General features: G+C 36.3%; 2 protein-coding genes and 1 non-coding gene across 5 annotated transcripts; all 3 read right to left on the bottom strand.

Moving 5' to 3' along the window:
- Nucleotides 1-388: 388 nt before the first annotated feature.
- On the bottom strand, nt 389-9,511 carry LOC110687996 (exocyst complex component EXO84B-like). The gene is made up of 7 exons (XM_021864659.1): nt 8,941-9,511; nt 7,108-7,205; nt 5,117-6,167; nt 2,766-3,254; nt 1,521-1,709; nt 1,072-1,208; nt 389-841 (listed from the first exon to the last, which is right to left on the bottom strand). Exons 1-7 carry the CDS (start codon nt 9,091-9,093, stop codon nt 679-681), a joined length of 2,280 nt encoding a protein of 759 aa, XP_021720351.1. The 5' UTR covers nt 9,094-9,511; the 3' UTR covers nt 389-678.
- Nucleotides 9,512-10,071: 560 nt separating this feature from the next.
- LOC110687993 (pentatricopeptide repeat-containing protein At3g24000, mitochondrial-like) lies at nt 10,072-14,494 on the bottom strand. Of its 3 annotated transcripts, none has more exons than XR_002504498.1 (3): nt 14,249-14,494; nt 10,739-13,772; nt 10,072-10,554 (listed from the first exon to the last, which is right to left on the bottom strand). XR_002504498.1 is itself a non-coding variant. In XM_021864654.1 (2 exons), the coding sequence occupies exon 2, from the start codon at nt 13,646-13,648 to the stop codon at nt 11,651-11,653; it is 1,998 nt and encodes a 665-aa protein (XP_021720346.1). In that variant the 5' UTR covers nt 13,649-13,772; nt 14,249-14,494; the 3' UTR covers nt 10,072-11,650. The 3 variants fall into 3 exon arrangements, 1 of the variants encoding a protein (XP_021720346.1); XR_002504497.1 differs by having other exon boundaries at nt 10,072-10,934; nt 11,024-13,772; XM_021864654.1 differs by having other exon boundaries at nt 10,072-13,772.
- Nucleotides 14,376-14,447, bottom strand: TRNAG-UCC. Its single transcript has one exon. It is a non-coding gene; the product is annotated as a tRNA-Gly (tRNA).
- Nucleotides 14,495-14,890: the final 396 nt, after the last annotated feature.

The raw sequence follows: 14,890 nt of genomic DNA, 5'->3' as shown, positions 1-14,890 counted from the left end.
ACAACATTGGTACATAAAAAGACAAGTTCTTTAAAAGAAAATTAGTGGTCAAAGTTCAATTTATATTCCCAGTTATTACTCTAAACCTAAAGAGTAGACACCATTTGCACTTTTGGACTAAGTAGAGAATAAAGATATGATACAACCTTGTGTTAACCATGAAGCAATGTTGAGCTTGTTGAGCTTTCAAATATAAAATAGATGAAAGAGTTCTGAAATAATGGAACAAATGGGACTAAGATCTACTAAAGACGATTGGATGATTGTAAAAAGATTCATCGAAGATGAGAACTGTAGGCTGATTATTGTGGAAAAATTTGCTGGTGGATTGTGTTCGTTCTTGGAGTCAGCACACTAAAGAAGATAAACATATTATTGGAAACAAACGAAGTGCACCTTTCATTCAAAAAATGCATTCAAAGAATAGGACTAGATTTATAATCAAATTGCATGTAATTACAAACTTGTTTCCAGAAGACAGAATTTCTAACCTGAAGGCTACTGTGGGTATTGATCTACAAAATTACGAGTCATCATGCCAAAATAATAAGAAGATCGAAAAAATGAGAAGGAAAGGGGGGACACAAGATTTTCAACCATACTATGAACAAATATTTGCTGGCAAAGTTTGGAAGCTCCCATTTCAAGTCTAATGTACAAATGAGCAGCATTCTGCTGCTAAGAACTCCCATGAGATCTGAACGATGAAACAGACTGAGCAGAGACAGAAGCAGTTGGGCTATTCAGATCGCGTTCTCCATTGATTTCTCGTGGCTTCCCACTCAGTAATTCAATTGCATCTTGACAGATGTCATTAAACCAATTGTCTTCAGGCAGTACACTGAACATAATAATTAAGAGGATTAGAAATAAATCAATGATACTAAATCAATATGTCTTAACAAATCAAAAAATTTGCACTTGTGACTCAGAGGTAGATGCATAAGCTAATGGTTTAGAAAGTAAACTTCTAAAAATCTGCCTCTTTCTTTTAGCATGAGGGGCAGGAGACACAGGTAGGCAAAGATACTGAAAACACCAAAATATAAAGTCATCAAAAACAGAGCTTACCTATATGGATCTCTACCAGTTGCTTGAAAGGCTGCTATAGCTTTGGATATTATCTCATTGATAACACGAACTAAATTACGAGACAAGTAACGACCTTGGGAAGCAAAGCAGATGACAAATTTCATATCCAAGTAGAGCTGCGATGTTCAAAGGGAAAGATAAGTCACATTTATCTTGTGAAAACAAAAGGGGATAAAAGTTGCAGAAGGCATCAGACAACTAAATTAAAAAATTTACAGGGAAAATAAAGACAAGCGAGAAGCAACTCTCCTTGTCCCAGAACAAATATCATATTTATAATCACAATTCTAGCAAGATCTTTCATAAGGCAGCAAAAGGACATCAAGCCTACTGTGGTAATGTTTCAGGATACAAAAATTTGATTCAAAACATTAGAAAACGAGAGTACAAGTTCTGAAAGGGAAGAAGGCTAAATTCAACTCCTGTACCTGTTGAAGAGCAAGAGGGCCTAAAGGCTTAGGACCATCCTCAATATCATCCCAAAAGCTCTGGTCTTGAGAAAACCATAAGATGACAGTCTCAGTTAGTTTCATCATCAGCAATGTAGCAAATCTTTCTTTGCCCGCAAACATCTCTGCCGCAATACTAGCCATAGTATTGAGTTTGAAAAAAAGTTCCTATAAAACATTTAAATCAGGGGAAGTAAAATTAATATAGTTCTTTTTTTAAAATTTTCCACGGAAAAGCTAGTTAAATGCAAACAACTTTGCCATAAATCATTCAAAATCATTCACTTTTGGCTTATGGCCCCAAAGCAATGCAATAAATAGCAAGCGATATCACAATCATTCAAAACCATTCGTACAACTCAACTAACTAGATTAAAAGCTAAAGGGCAACATTAATTGACAACTTACACGAGCAAATGAAGAAAAAGATAACCATTTTCATCTGGAAATGTAGAATGTATGTTCAGACAAACAACCATCAACTTCCATAAATAGATGCTTCTGAATGTACCATATTAGATACAACGAGAGAAAAAAGGTGCAAGTTGGAAGACTCGGAACTACTTTACAATTAATAAAATGTTCCAAATTAAATCCATACAAATTTTGCAATGAAAAGGTTGTGTAAAAAGAAATGAGATACTGATATTATTACTTTTTAGTAATATATTTGAGGCAGATTAAATATATTGAACCTTGTAGGTCAATCGTCATATTCAGGTACAGGGGGTATATACATCATGAATGTTGCCCTTTAGCTTCTAATCTAGTACATTGATTTGTAGAATTGTAGCACCAAAACATGCAGACAATTGAATCAAGTCATATTCTCTACTTTCGTTATCACCAATAAATGTCGACCACACCAGGTTATCGGCAATCTTATTCCATAAACACACAATTATCACTAGTATAATAAGAGCAAACCTAAGAGAATGGGTGGGAGAGGTTATGTTGCTTTAACGAAACTAATACAAAATATGAATAAAAGAAACTTTAAGCATTTCATAACATGTAGCAACCAAAGTGCTTATGACATGTGACCACTAAGATACATGTCAAGAACCTAAGAACACAGTCCCCAATAATTAACAGACCAATGGAGAAATAAAGCGGCACATTGAATTGGCGTTGTGTCTGTAACTTCAGATATATGAAACATAAACAGGAGCCACAGGACAGCTGCAATAGAAAAAAAAAAAAAAAAAAAAAAAAAAAATTTACCCGGAATATTGGCGACGGAAACCATTCTATATCTTCTGCACTTCCATCCATACTTAAGTACATATCAGCAGTAAGATTGCTGTCACCCTCTTCTGTAAAAATAAGATCCAGAGCATGGAACTGACAGAAACTATTTTTTAGCCTATCAACTAAACTTACAAGTCTTCTCTTCCATTCTCTGAGCTCAGGATGGCGATTTTGCTTATCATAATCAGATTGATTATTTTGAGAAAATTTCATGGCAGCACGAGGAAGTAGCTCATCGGCTAATAGTGATGCATTTGCGAGTAACGCAATTTGCTGGGCTTCATTCTCAGCCATTCTAACAATTTTACTTCCAGATCCTTCAAAATTTGCTTCTTCTTCTAGGGAGTTTGGCAATGCTTTTATGAGCATAACTACATACGAGTTAAATACCTGATAAACACCTTCTAAAGTTTTACTTCCCAACTGCATGCTCTGAAGTGGTCCCACATCCTCAAAGAAGTCCTGAAAGGTGTAGCATTCAAAGTTGTCAGAAGCTAAATTATTTGTTGTAAACAGCAGAATCATCTTAGATAGCTGACAAGAGAAGGATTCAGCAAGATTACAACAACCAAATACAGATCCAGTCCATGGTAACAGTAAAATCCAATACAAACTTTAAAGAAGATGTTAAGAAGACACATTGGTTTAACTGTTAAAAGACAAGAACCACAATACACAAAAGATGAAGACCACACTTATCCAAATGTCAGCAGTTGTGGCATCTTTTAATTTCTAGTTTTCAGGACACAGAGATTCAGGTAAATCAAATTCTTTCGGGCTTGTTTGGCATCATTTTTTGTTTTCAGTTTTCAATGTTTTTTAAAACAAAAAACCAAAAACAGGAAACAAGAAAAAGGTGTTTCCACTTTTTTGTTGTCAATTTTCAAATTTATCATGATTTTAATAAGTTTGACTAATTTTTTATTCATTATATGACATATATCATATGATTTAGAAAAACAAAAGACCAAAAAACAGAAAACCACAGCGATGCCAAACAAACCCTTCATAATCAATTTTAGTACAAAGCTTAAGGAAAGGATTGGGAACTAATTATTGCCTCTATCTATAATTTTTTTGGATTATCCCATAAGGATAAAAAAGTTAGGTGTAGACCAGATTCAAATTTACAAGTCATTCTAGATACAATATTGATATATAGCCCCTGAGAGTTCACGTCAACACAAAGGATTGACACCTCAATCTTAATTCATTGCTACCACAATCAGAACCACGTGCATACATATACTCCAGTAAACAAAAGACTTTTTTTTCTTTGCTAGAGAAATAATTTAGATGACACACTGGATAGTAGATAACACAAACTACGTAGTCAAATTTTAAGCATCCATTCTTAATAACTAATTCAGCACGCTTCAATTCATTATATCTTGTCAATTCAAACAACTACCGAACAACATGGAAAACAGGATAGAAGACCCCATAATCATCCAGCAAAAGTTAGTACTGTAATGGAAACACATTTTCGCGGATGGAGAGTGGTATGGTAAGCATATACCAAAGATGAAGCCCCAAGGACGTGGAAAGGGTAAACACTACAAGTCTGGCACAGTAGTTCTTTGTGTAATAATTCCTCCATTTCTTATTAATGGACACTTCATTTAGGCACACATTTTAAGGAGCTGTGTCAAAAGATGCTAAAATACAGTAAGACCCCTTACACACCAAACTATACACCAATCTAAAGTTGTTTAAGTAAGGGAAAAATAGGAATTATACATTAAGAAACTTACCAAAAAGAGAAACATGTCAGCTAAAGTGAAAATTCCTGAAAAGGAATACGTATCAACTAAAAAAAAAAACGAAGCAAGTAAAATTCATGTTTTTCAAGATCAAATCATCAACATTATCCTTCTCTTTCTACTTTTAATAATCTAAGTTAAATCTAGACAACAATTACTGCCTCCAATCTTCCTCAAAGGAAAACTGACAAATTGTTGTAATTAAAATTAATATTTCCCCTTTTCCTATTAATTGGAATATTTACTAATCTACATACATTTCCGTGTTTCCACATTTCCTTGTTTCTACAGAGTTACACCAAACGAGTCCTAATCGAATGTTGTGACTCTCAAACATGAACACTGAAGTTAAGATATGATCCTAATGTCACCAACTTTTTGCAAGATCACTCCCTAAAGTTCCTTCAATCATACATTGATGAATGAAAAACCAAGGGGTTCTAAAATCCACATGAGAGGCTCCAACAACACAGTCGGCCATTGCTGAGGTAGTGCAATAGAAGAACTATAATATTCATTAGACTAATTTCATATAAAATTCAAGAACCAGAAATCACTCACCTGGACCATCGAGATGAACCGATGAGCACTACTTGTAAGCTTGTACTGGTATCCTGCCATGTTAGCAGTGCTCAAAGGCCTTCCAGAATGACGTGCAGCGGTTGGTGGATATGTCAAAATCCAATCGTCAGCAGCAGCTAAGGCAGCAGTACTCTCCTCTATCCTTTTAAAATTAGCATCCACTGCTTGTTCAACACTAGGCCTGAAGAGTTTCACTAGTGTTGGACAAAGTGAAAGACCACGGCCTTCCAATAGTGAACAATGGCCTAAAGCTATCTGAACACACTCAGCAGCTGCTCTTAGACCTCCTGCAGCAGCTGATGAAGCTAATGCATGTCTTTTCACAAGGTGAGCAAATGCTTCTATTTGCTGGGTAGCCCATGTTACCAACTCAGAAGTGTAGGCAGGTTCGCTACCAAAGATGGTCAAAGAATCACTGGCTGCCTGAGCAATGGCAGAAAAGACCAGCTGGGAAAGAGCAGCTGTGTAGGCTCCTCCGTACGAGCTACTTGATGGACGTATACTTTGCATGTTATACTGGTATCGTTGTAAATGTGCACTGAGAAGTAATGTGTGAGCACGAGGACCATCACCAAGTTTTTTAAGAGCTGATACAGAAGCACGTAGCTCAGTACCACGAGTAGTAGGTTGGCAAGCAGCCTCAACTAGCTGATCAGCAAATTTCTGCCTACGTTCTTTAATAGCATATTCAAGGGAAGTGATCACGTCTGGGCTGAGTGTTTTTGTTTCCTTGGCTTCAGAAGCAACACGCTCTCCTTCATTGAGGGCTGTCAAAGCTTCGTTGACTCTTCTTTCAGCTAATAACACGTCAAGGTGATCAGGGAATTCAACCAGCCATTTTTCCAGGTCCGAAGGTTCCCTTTCTTCACTGTTACTGATACCATTCATTACATGTCCTTCAGAACTAGATACTGCTGATGATTCCATGTGGACACCTTCAGCTAGCCCATGTATAAGAGTTGCTTGAGTGGTTAGAAGGTTTCTGATGGAAAGAAGCTCCCCTTCTAGATCTGAAATTTCTTTTGATGTACTGCATTATAAACCCTGACCGTTAAATTTACCAGGACAAACTGGAGAATTAAATTTTCAGAACTTCTCTCATCAGATATATATATATAAGCCACAAGGGTTAAAGCTGTGTTAGTATGCATGTCATGCTAAAAAATAATGCCCGAAGATTTTTCAGGAAGCTCTCCATCCAAGAAAAATAGCAATATATAGAAAGAAAACATTGAAAAGAGATAAAAAATAAATAAATAAATAAAATAGTGAAAGAGGCCTTCCTTGCTTGTGTCTCAGAACCCATGAACCACTAACTACACATTATGAGATTACTTGAACTAAATAAAATCTTATTTTGATAAAATTCAGGACAATCACAATTAGTCCAACAGGCAACAACCAGCAATTTTTTGTCATGATAGGAATTAGAATTTAGAACATTCAGAAACCAGTTTCACGCACCAAATAATTATCTAATGAAGAAAGAGGGTGATACAGAAAACTTAAGACCACCAAAACACATCAGCATACTTTTTGACTCAAAGCAATATCTTAATTATACAGATTATGCTCTTCCCTTTTCTGTTCCTCTTTCTTCACCTTCATTTGGGAAGGGGTGCAGGGTGAACATATTCGTCCACCATTTAGTACAAGCCAGAAGAGCTCATGCATGATGGAGGGGGGGGGGGGGTGGGGGGGAAGAGGTTATACACCGCACAGAACCATACACGATTACACGCACTGTTAAATTCTGGTTACTAAAATTCAACTGTAAAAGGGAAAATATTCTAGCAGTTGTACTAATGGAAATTCAACTGTCAATTTAACTGGAAATCAGACAAACAATTATTGAAATCACATCGGTCAAATGATTGAAACGAGTCAAACTAACAAACAATGCCAGAGAGTAGTGTAAAATAAAAGTTAAAACAGACAGCAGTTCAATATTCAGTAGATAGAGTCTTCACCGAATAAAAGCTGTATAGTTTGCATAAACACTTCTTCGCATTTCCTCCGCAGATGCCTTTTTTAGATCCATCAGATATGAGCATAAGTGCTTTATTTCCTGTATTAAAAGCACAGAAAAAGGTCGTCACATCATGATGATATTAGATTGTAGTGACTAGAAAGGCAACACCCTAACACAAACTTCAAGTTTAAAAACTAACAGTGTAGTCTAAGTGTCTAACCAATCTACCTTTCATATAACTTACCCAATGACCTATGACTATGGAACTTATATGATACTGGTAAGTGCTACCAATCAAAAGCCAATATTAGAAAATTCCTTTCCTCACGATTGGAAATTTACTTCCAGCTAAAAGAAACCCAGCAAAGAGATTCTTAAAAACATAGTCTAGCTCCATCTCGAGAAGTCCATAAAAGGGAAAGTTTGACTCGTTCTTAATGGGGTTCAAGAACAATTTCTCTTTCATATTTCTCACTTAGCTTGACACGCTTTCCTTTGAATAAGCCCCAATAATATTTTGCAAAGTTACCTTATTTGCATCACTCTCTCTCTCTCTCTCTCTCACACACACACACACACACACACGGGTCCCTCCTTTTTTCTTTCTCCTATTCTTAGGAGCCTTATAAATTGTCTCTCAGTGTTGCACTTATTAAGAACAAAGGAAGTGTTTCAATTGGAGTGTGGAGGATACAAACCCCTCCCTTGCTCTCTTTTTCTATTGCTGTCAGTACCTTCTCCAGCTTCCCATCGAAGACAACACATGTTCCTCACACATTAACTTGTTACTCCTGCCATTCCCAGCTTATCATGACCAAACCTAGCTGTTGAAGTTGTCTAACTTTCGTGATCAAAGGCCCAATAATTAACTCATTCTTTATGGGGGTTCAAGAACAATTTTTTTTATTTATTTATTTATTTTTATTTTTTATATCATATTTCTAACTTAACTTGATGAGGAATTGCATCTACAAGAATGAAACTAATGATAAATTCGGGTGAAATAACATGCCACCTAGTAAGGTTTTACCAAGAAACTACAGTACACTCACAAATTTTGGCGGAAAAACATACATCATCTTTAGTAAACAGCCTACTGTTTCATGGAATCGAAATGATTGTTTGTATCAATTCCCAAAGTAGACAATTAGCACCTTCATATACATCCTAAAATGAACTACACATCTGACATCCCATCAGTTTACTTCCATCCCCAAATGTCTTTCTACATACAGCAAAAAGACCATAACCATAACATGCCGAAATAAGAAAGGAATCCTCATCTTGCTGTCTATTAAAATTCCAAAAATAGAACTACCTTGGGTTCTTGTACAGTCCTTAAAATTTATCATGATTATGCCTCAAATTTAGACACCCTCCCTTTCCCTAAAGAAAGGAATCGTCACCCTTGCTGTATAGTAAAATTCCAAAAATAGAATTACCATGGTTTCTTGTACAACCCTTTAGAATCATCTCATCATGATTGTCCCTCAAATTTAGACACACCCTCCCCTTCCCTTCAAATAATCTCAGCAATAACCCTACTAAAATCGGCAATTTGGCATTCCCCCTATATTTAGCCTATCCATCAATCATCATTCTATCACTTATTCATCATTCATCATCAACTAGAAATTATTTGAAAAATAGATAAAATTCCCCTCTTTCTTCTAAATTCATATAATCAGCAATACATAAAAACAAGAAAAACATAATTTCTGACAAACTCGAAAATTTAATTTAAATTTCAACAGAAATGAACACAAATTAAGAGCAAAATAAAACAAAATTAAAGAACAGAAACACAAATTAAGCTCAAAAATCAAATTACCTTCTCATTAAGAGAGCATTTGGACTGAACATACGACTGAGGATCAAACCTATCATTACGAAACGCGTTTAAACTCTCTTCAAGTTTGGGCAAATTCTCTTTCGCCGGAGCACCGGAGTGACCTCGAGACCTTGGAACCTTCACCGCCGCCATTGCAATAGAAACTTCCTTCAGATCGGATCCCCCAAATAAAGGTGAAATTCGTCGGAAATTAGGGTTTTGAGTAGATGATGATGATCGGATTGAAAGAGAAAGAAAGAGGTTGTAGAGAGAGAAAGTAGTAGAAATGGAGGAAAGAGGAGAGAGAATCGGCGGCGATTTTCTCTCTCTAAAAACTCTGAGAATGTAAAAAGGAGGGTGGTGGAGTTGGTTGGTTTGGTGGAGAAAGACAGGTCAGTCAGGCAGGAAGAGTATGATTTCATTCATTTATTCATCAATTATTTCGGACATTCTTTTCTTTTTTATCTGATTTCTTAATCTGTGTATTGTCTTTGTTTTGAATTAAAAAAGAAATACGGAGTATAAAATTGGGTATTTAGTTATGGAAGTTTTTTGAAATTATTTTTGTGCCAAATCGTTTTGCATTTATGGCTTATATAAAATTTATGTCATATTTGATCTTGGTTTTTTGACACAAATGAAAAAGATTTATATGAACGGTGCTTGTAATTAGTTACCTTAAGGTATGAGAATCCGAAGAATAAGAAAAGTCCTCCCAAAGTGAGTTTGATCCTCGATTTTCAGTTTGATGAGGATCGAACTCAAGGCTCCTACATGGAATTCGAAGGAGTCATAGAAGACTAACTTTCCTCTTCTTCAATCTTCGACATCCAAGAATGTGGGAAGGGTTTCTTTTCTAGGAGGTATATTGACGATCATAAATGCATGTAAGGGGAAGTGGGAGAAGGGTTTAAATTTTTGTTCTTTCTTTCTTACTGATTTTCTCGGGTCATTTAGGTGTTCTATTATGAATATAAACAATAGAGTACTAGAAATAAGAAGTATAAGAGCATGAATTTGCAACAACCTACAAATCTGAGTATAATTTTTGGAGAAAATGTCAACACAATAATCACACGAGGTATCACCTTCATTAAATTGGTGAATTTATGCACAGTTGCACACCAAGTATCATCTAAACAAGGCATTATAGTAATCTTCATCATGATAGATTTTATGGTCCAAATATTACAAATTACAAATACGGGAGAAAAGATTTGAACATGTGACCTATCGTACACAAGTGACAAGTCTATAGACACGATATATATGAACATGCCACAAATATAATTAGTACTCCATACATCATAATAAGCTGTCCAAGAGACAGTATAATAAGTGCAAAACCTTTAGACAATAGATTTGGCATCTACATAGGATATTATTTTATCATGCCTCACATGTCAGGCAATGGGCTCAACATTCTTCTATACCATAAACCAGTAACTTCACAACTCAAAATTCTCCGAAAACAAAGTAGAGCATGATCTGAGCTTTGCTGTACAGGTACTGGGAAACAAACTTTTCATCAGCTCATAAAAAAGATCAGCAACTTTGGAACAGCATAAGTTGAGACAGATTATTCATTGGGAAACAAAGCTGTGGGCAGGAAGCCTGAAAATCATCGGAAAATATAAAGAAGAGTCTAGCATAATTCAACAAGGCAATACCAGCATAGTTTCTTTATTCTTTTTTCACTCTTCCCCCATCAACAATGGAAGGATAATAAGGAATCAGATAGATGAAATGCATGACAGCATAAGAAGTTCCAAAATGACGAGTGCTGAGAAAGATCGACCTTGTCCTCTAGTTCAGACTTCAGAGTGCCTCTATCCCATAATCATCTTAAGGAAAGCACTTATGCAGCTGTTGTTAAAAAAACAAGAGCAAGCCTTCAGGTGTTTCCTAACAGCCGCAACTATTGACAAAATTATGTGATCCCTTGATTTAATGAACAAACATACAGAACATGAGAACAACCAGGCTGGAAATACCTAAAGCACAATTAGTAACAACATGAATATCAAGGATATTCAAGGATGATTGCTGGTACATAATATAAAGAAAATAGATTCCAATATACCTGGCACGTACAGTTCCAGCTTTCTGCAAAGAACAACTGTATTGTTCCAATAAAACAATAGCTTCTTGAGAAGGTGTTCAAAAAGATCAAGCAGTCATTTTTTAGCAGATTCTTGCACCCAATTGACATATTTTCTTCATAAAAACCGTAAAGCTAGTATCCGTGTTACAGTTCCAATAAAACAATAGCTTCTTGAGAAGGTGTTCAAAAAGATCAAGCAGTCATTTTTTAGCAGATTCTTGCACCCAATTGACATATTTTCTTCATAAAAACCGTAAAGCTAGTATCCGTGTTACAGAGTACTAAAAGTTCTTTAGGAGAAATGGAGAATTCATTGGCTCGGTTACAACACTGCAAGTTCCACCTGGCAGAGATTTTACCAAGATTACAATTTTAACCCTATCTGCACTTTCTCTCATGTGTTTAGTGAAAATGGTCTTCCATCTGTTTAAGATTTCACATTGTAATCGTACAAAACCAAAGGAGTATCTTTAAATGGTAGCCCTATGAACGGTATTTTACCCACAGACCGCAGCAATCCTGAAATTGGTGAGCACGTGATTCTTAGCAATCTCAAAATCTGAAATAGTCCCTAAAAAATTCAATACTGTTGAGCGAGCTTCAGTACTACCAGTAATCCCCACAAGAACAAGAACCATTTCGAAAATGATGGAAACGATTAGTATCCCTCACAATAATATCTCTTTCAATTACCGTTGATGCGAACTTAAATGCTAAATGACAATCACCACAAACTCGAATGTTCTTTTTAATTCGGATGGTGGATTTAGGTGGTGTGTTAAGACAAGCAAATGCCAAGGCAAGCTTTTCGCTGTGATGCTGCAATTTTGCTTCTCTCTCATGATCCTCCAAAAACAAGAGAACATGGCTTGTGTCTGGTACATATCCAATTTCTTTGATCTTTGCACTTATGCTCTCCCACATGTCATAAATCTCTTTGCTCTGAGGATGAGTATCATCATCAGCAACAAACACATGGACTGCATTCTCAATCTCCACCCAGCTACAAGCAGGTTCCTTCCTTACCCTACTATCCTTCATCATTTTTCTCACCTTAGCAACATCATTTCGTCTACCAGCCAAAGCATACATATTGGCAAGTATCACATAAGGGCCTGAATCATAAGGGTCAAGATCAAAAGTTTGTTCAGCTGCATAAACACCAAGCTCCATGTTCCTATGCATCCTACATGCCCCCAGAAGACATTTCCATATCTCTGCAACAGGTTTAACAGGCATATCCCTAATAAATTTCAGCGCCTGATCAAGTTTGCCTGCCCGACCTAGTAAATCAACAATTGTAACATAATGCTCAATTTTCGGCTCTAAACCATATGTTTTCATCATTTCAAAGTAATACTGTCCTTGTTCCACAAACCCAGCATGGCTACAAGAAGTGAGCAAGCAAAGAAATGTTATTGCATTTGGTTGCATTCCAGTCTTTAGCATGATGTCAAATTGCTCCAATGACTTGTGCCCCAGACCATGTTGGGCATATCCGGTTAGGATTGAGTTCCATGAAACAACATCTCGCTCCACCAATCTAGCGAAGACCTTTTCTGCATCTTCAATGCTCCCACACTTTGCATACATATGAAGAAGAGTGTGCCCAACAAAATCAGTAAGCTTCACCCCACACTTTATCACATGAGCATGTATCCACTTACCTTGCTCCAAAATCCCAGCGCTGGCACATGCATTGAGTACAGTGGAATATGTGAAATCACTAGGATCAAAATCTTCCCTTTTCATACTTTGGAACAACTTAAGAGCTTCTTCTCCTCTGTCCTTTCTAGCATGGCCAGCAATTAGGGCATTCCAAGAGACCTCATTTTTGCTCACAAGTCCATCAAATATCGATTGTGCTTCATCAATAAGGCCGCACCTTGCATACATATCCACCAGAGAAGTTCCAACATAGACATTTGAATCACAACCATATTTGATGCAAAGGGTGTGTATATGCATACCATGCTTAGCACTAGATATTGCCCCAGAGGCCTTTAGGAGGATAGAAAATGTAAAATTGTTTGGTTTCAAGCCAAGATGAAGCATCTTGGGAATCATAGAAAGGCCTGCCTCGGGCCTACCATTTTGTGTATAAGCAACGATCATAGTAGTCCAGGTAAAAGTATCCTTAGCTGGCATCTCATCAAAACATATTCTAGCCTCCCCTAAACTGCCACACTTAACATACATGTTGATAATGTTATTAAGGATAAAAATATCATCCTTAAACTCTGAAGTAAGGACAAGAGCATGAATAATCCTGCCTTCTCTCAGGTCACCTAACTCCACACATTTCTTCAGCAATCTGTTATAGAACAGGGGGTCAGGTTGAAGGCAACCTCGTTCAACAAGCTTACGTGCTTGTTGGCTTGTCTTAACATCACTACTCTTAAGGAGGTCTCTATGATGGGTTCTTTGAAACACATCAACATGCCTTCCTTCTTCACATCCCAAAACATTGAACTCAGTTGACAGACGCACGGCCTGAGCTCCAAAGGAACCCCAAAAGTGCTCATGGCACTCCTTCACGGGAACGAATCCTCTTAGATCATTATACGATAATTTCCTCAAACAAAATGGTGCACATCTTCTCATGTATCACAAGGACGGTAATATTGTAGGAAGGCAAAAAACAGTAAATAGCTATATACTACACACTATATCATATAGACAGCATCCTGAAATAAACAGCAAGCTAGCTCTGACATCCTCATACACCCTGCAAGCATAAATGATGCAGGAAATCAGGAAAAAATCCAGTGTTACTCTACAAAACCCTAAAGCCCCACGAACTGCGATTCGATACATTCAAATGGGAAAGTGCAACCCATGTTTGGCAGATACATTACTGGGAAAATTGAGCAATTCCAAACCATTTTTCAGCAAGTGTAATCTATCAAATTGGGCAAAATCGAAAATTTAAGAGTAAACAACAACCCCAGAAAGAATTCCAGATATATGAACAAATTCGCTGTTAAAAACATCAAACAAGCACTAAATCAACTAAATTTCAGATACCCACAATTGAAAAATGATAAATTGAAAGAAAATCAATTTCAGTGAAATCCAAAAGTTGGTAAATTAAAAGTTTCAAGCATTGAAAACAAGGAAAAAGAAAGAACCAAATTACAGTATTAATAAAATTCACAAAAAGAAAAAAAAAAAAAAAAAAAAAAAAAAAAAAACAGAACTTACTTTTTCATGATTAGCTGTTGAGTGTTCCCTTGCTGAGCAATTAGGCGAATCATTTGGATCTAAAGCAGATAGAACAAGAATGGTCTATTTGGATCAGTTGCTAACTTAGCTTAAAAATAATATAAAATGCGTTTGCCGGGAGTCGAACCCGGGTCTATTGCTTGGAAGGCAATTATCCTAACCGTTGGACTACAAACGCTTATTGATAAAATCTCACCACTTAAAGCAACATATACCCATTGTTAATACTCCCTCTCTCTCTATTTTTTTTCACCATTTAACTGTGCACGGTCTCCAAAACGCGTGTTAAAACATCTATATCTTTATTTTTATACACGTAAAAATTATAAAAACGTGATATTAATAAAATATACAATAAGACGAATCTAACAACACCACTCATAACTAAATTATCTTTTATAGATTAACGGTAATTTATGGTCAAAGTTTTCAAAGTTTGACCCCAAAAATAGCAATGGGGCAAAAATAAAGGAACGGAGGGAGTACACGACAAAGACTACAATGCCACCGATCACGCCCATTGAGGCATTCACCTTATTTTCACTTATTTTAAGTTTAATAAGTTCAATTCGGGAAATATAAAATCTAATAAGGGTTATCCAAGTTTATATTACAATTAAA

The sequence above is a fragment of the Chenopodium quinoa genome, unplaced genomic scaffold (assembly GCF_001683475.1).
Source record: "Chenopodium quinoa cultivar QQ74 unplaced genomic scaffold, ASM168347v1, whole genome shotgun sequence".
Taxonomy (NCBI): domain Eukaryota; kingdom Viridiplantae; phylum Streptophyta; class Magnoliopsida; order Caryophyllales; family Amaranthaceae; genus Chenopodium; species Chenopodium quinoa.
Note: the sequence above shows the minus strand (reverse complement) of the source record. Positions and strands in the feature narration are given on the sequence as shown.

Coding starts and splice junctions, on each gene's coding strand:
- LOC110687996 (XM_021864659.1), bottom strand. CDS start 9,093: ATGGCGGCGGTGAAGGTTCCAAGGTCTCGAGGTCACTCCGGTGCTCCG. Junction 7,206..8,940: donor AATGCTCTCTTAATGAGAAG/GTAATTTGATTT, acceptor CTTTTAATACAG/GAAATAAAGCACTTATGCTC. Junction 842..1,071: donor ACTGGTAGAGATCCATATAG/GTAAGCTCTGTT, acceptor TATTATGTTCAG/TGTACTGCCTGAAGACAATT.
- LOC110687993 (XM_021864654.1), bottom strand. CDS start 13,648: ATGAGAAGATGTGCACCATTTTGTTTGAGGAAATTATCGTATAATGAT.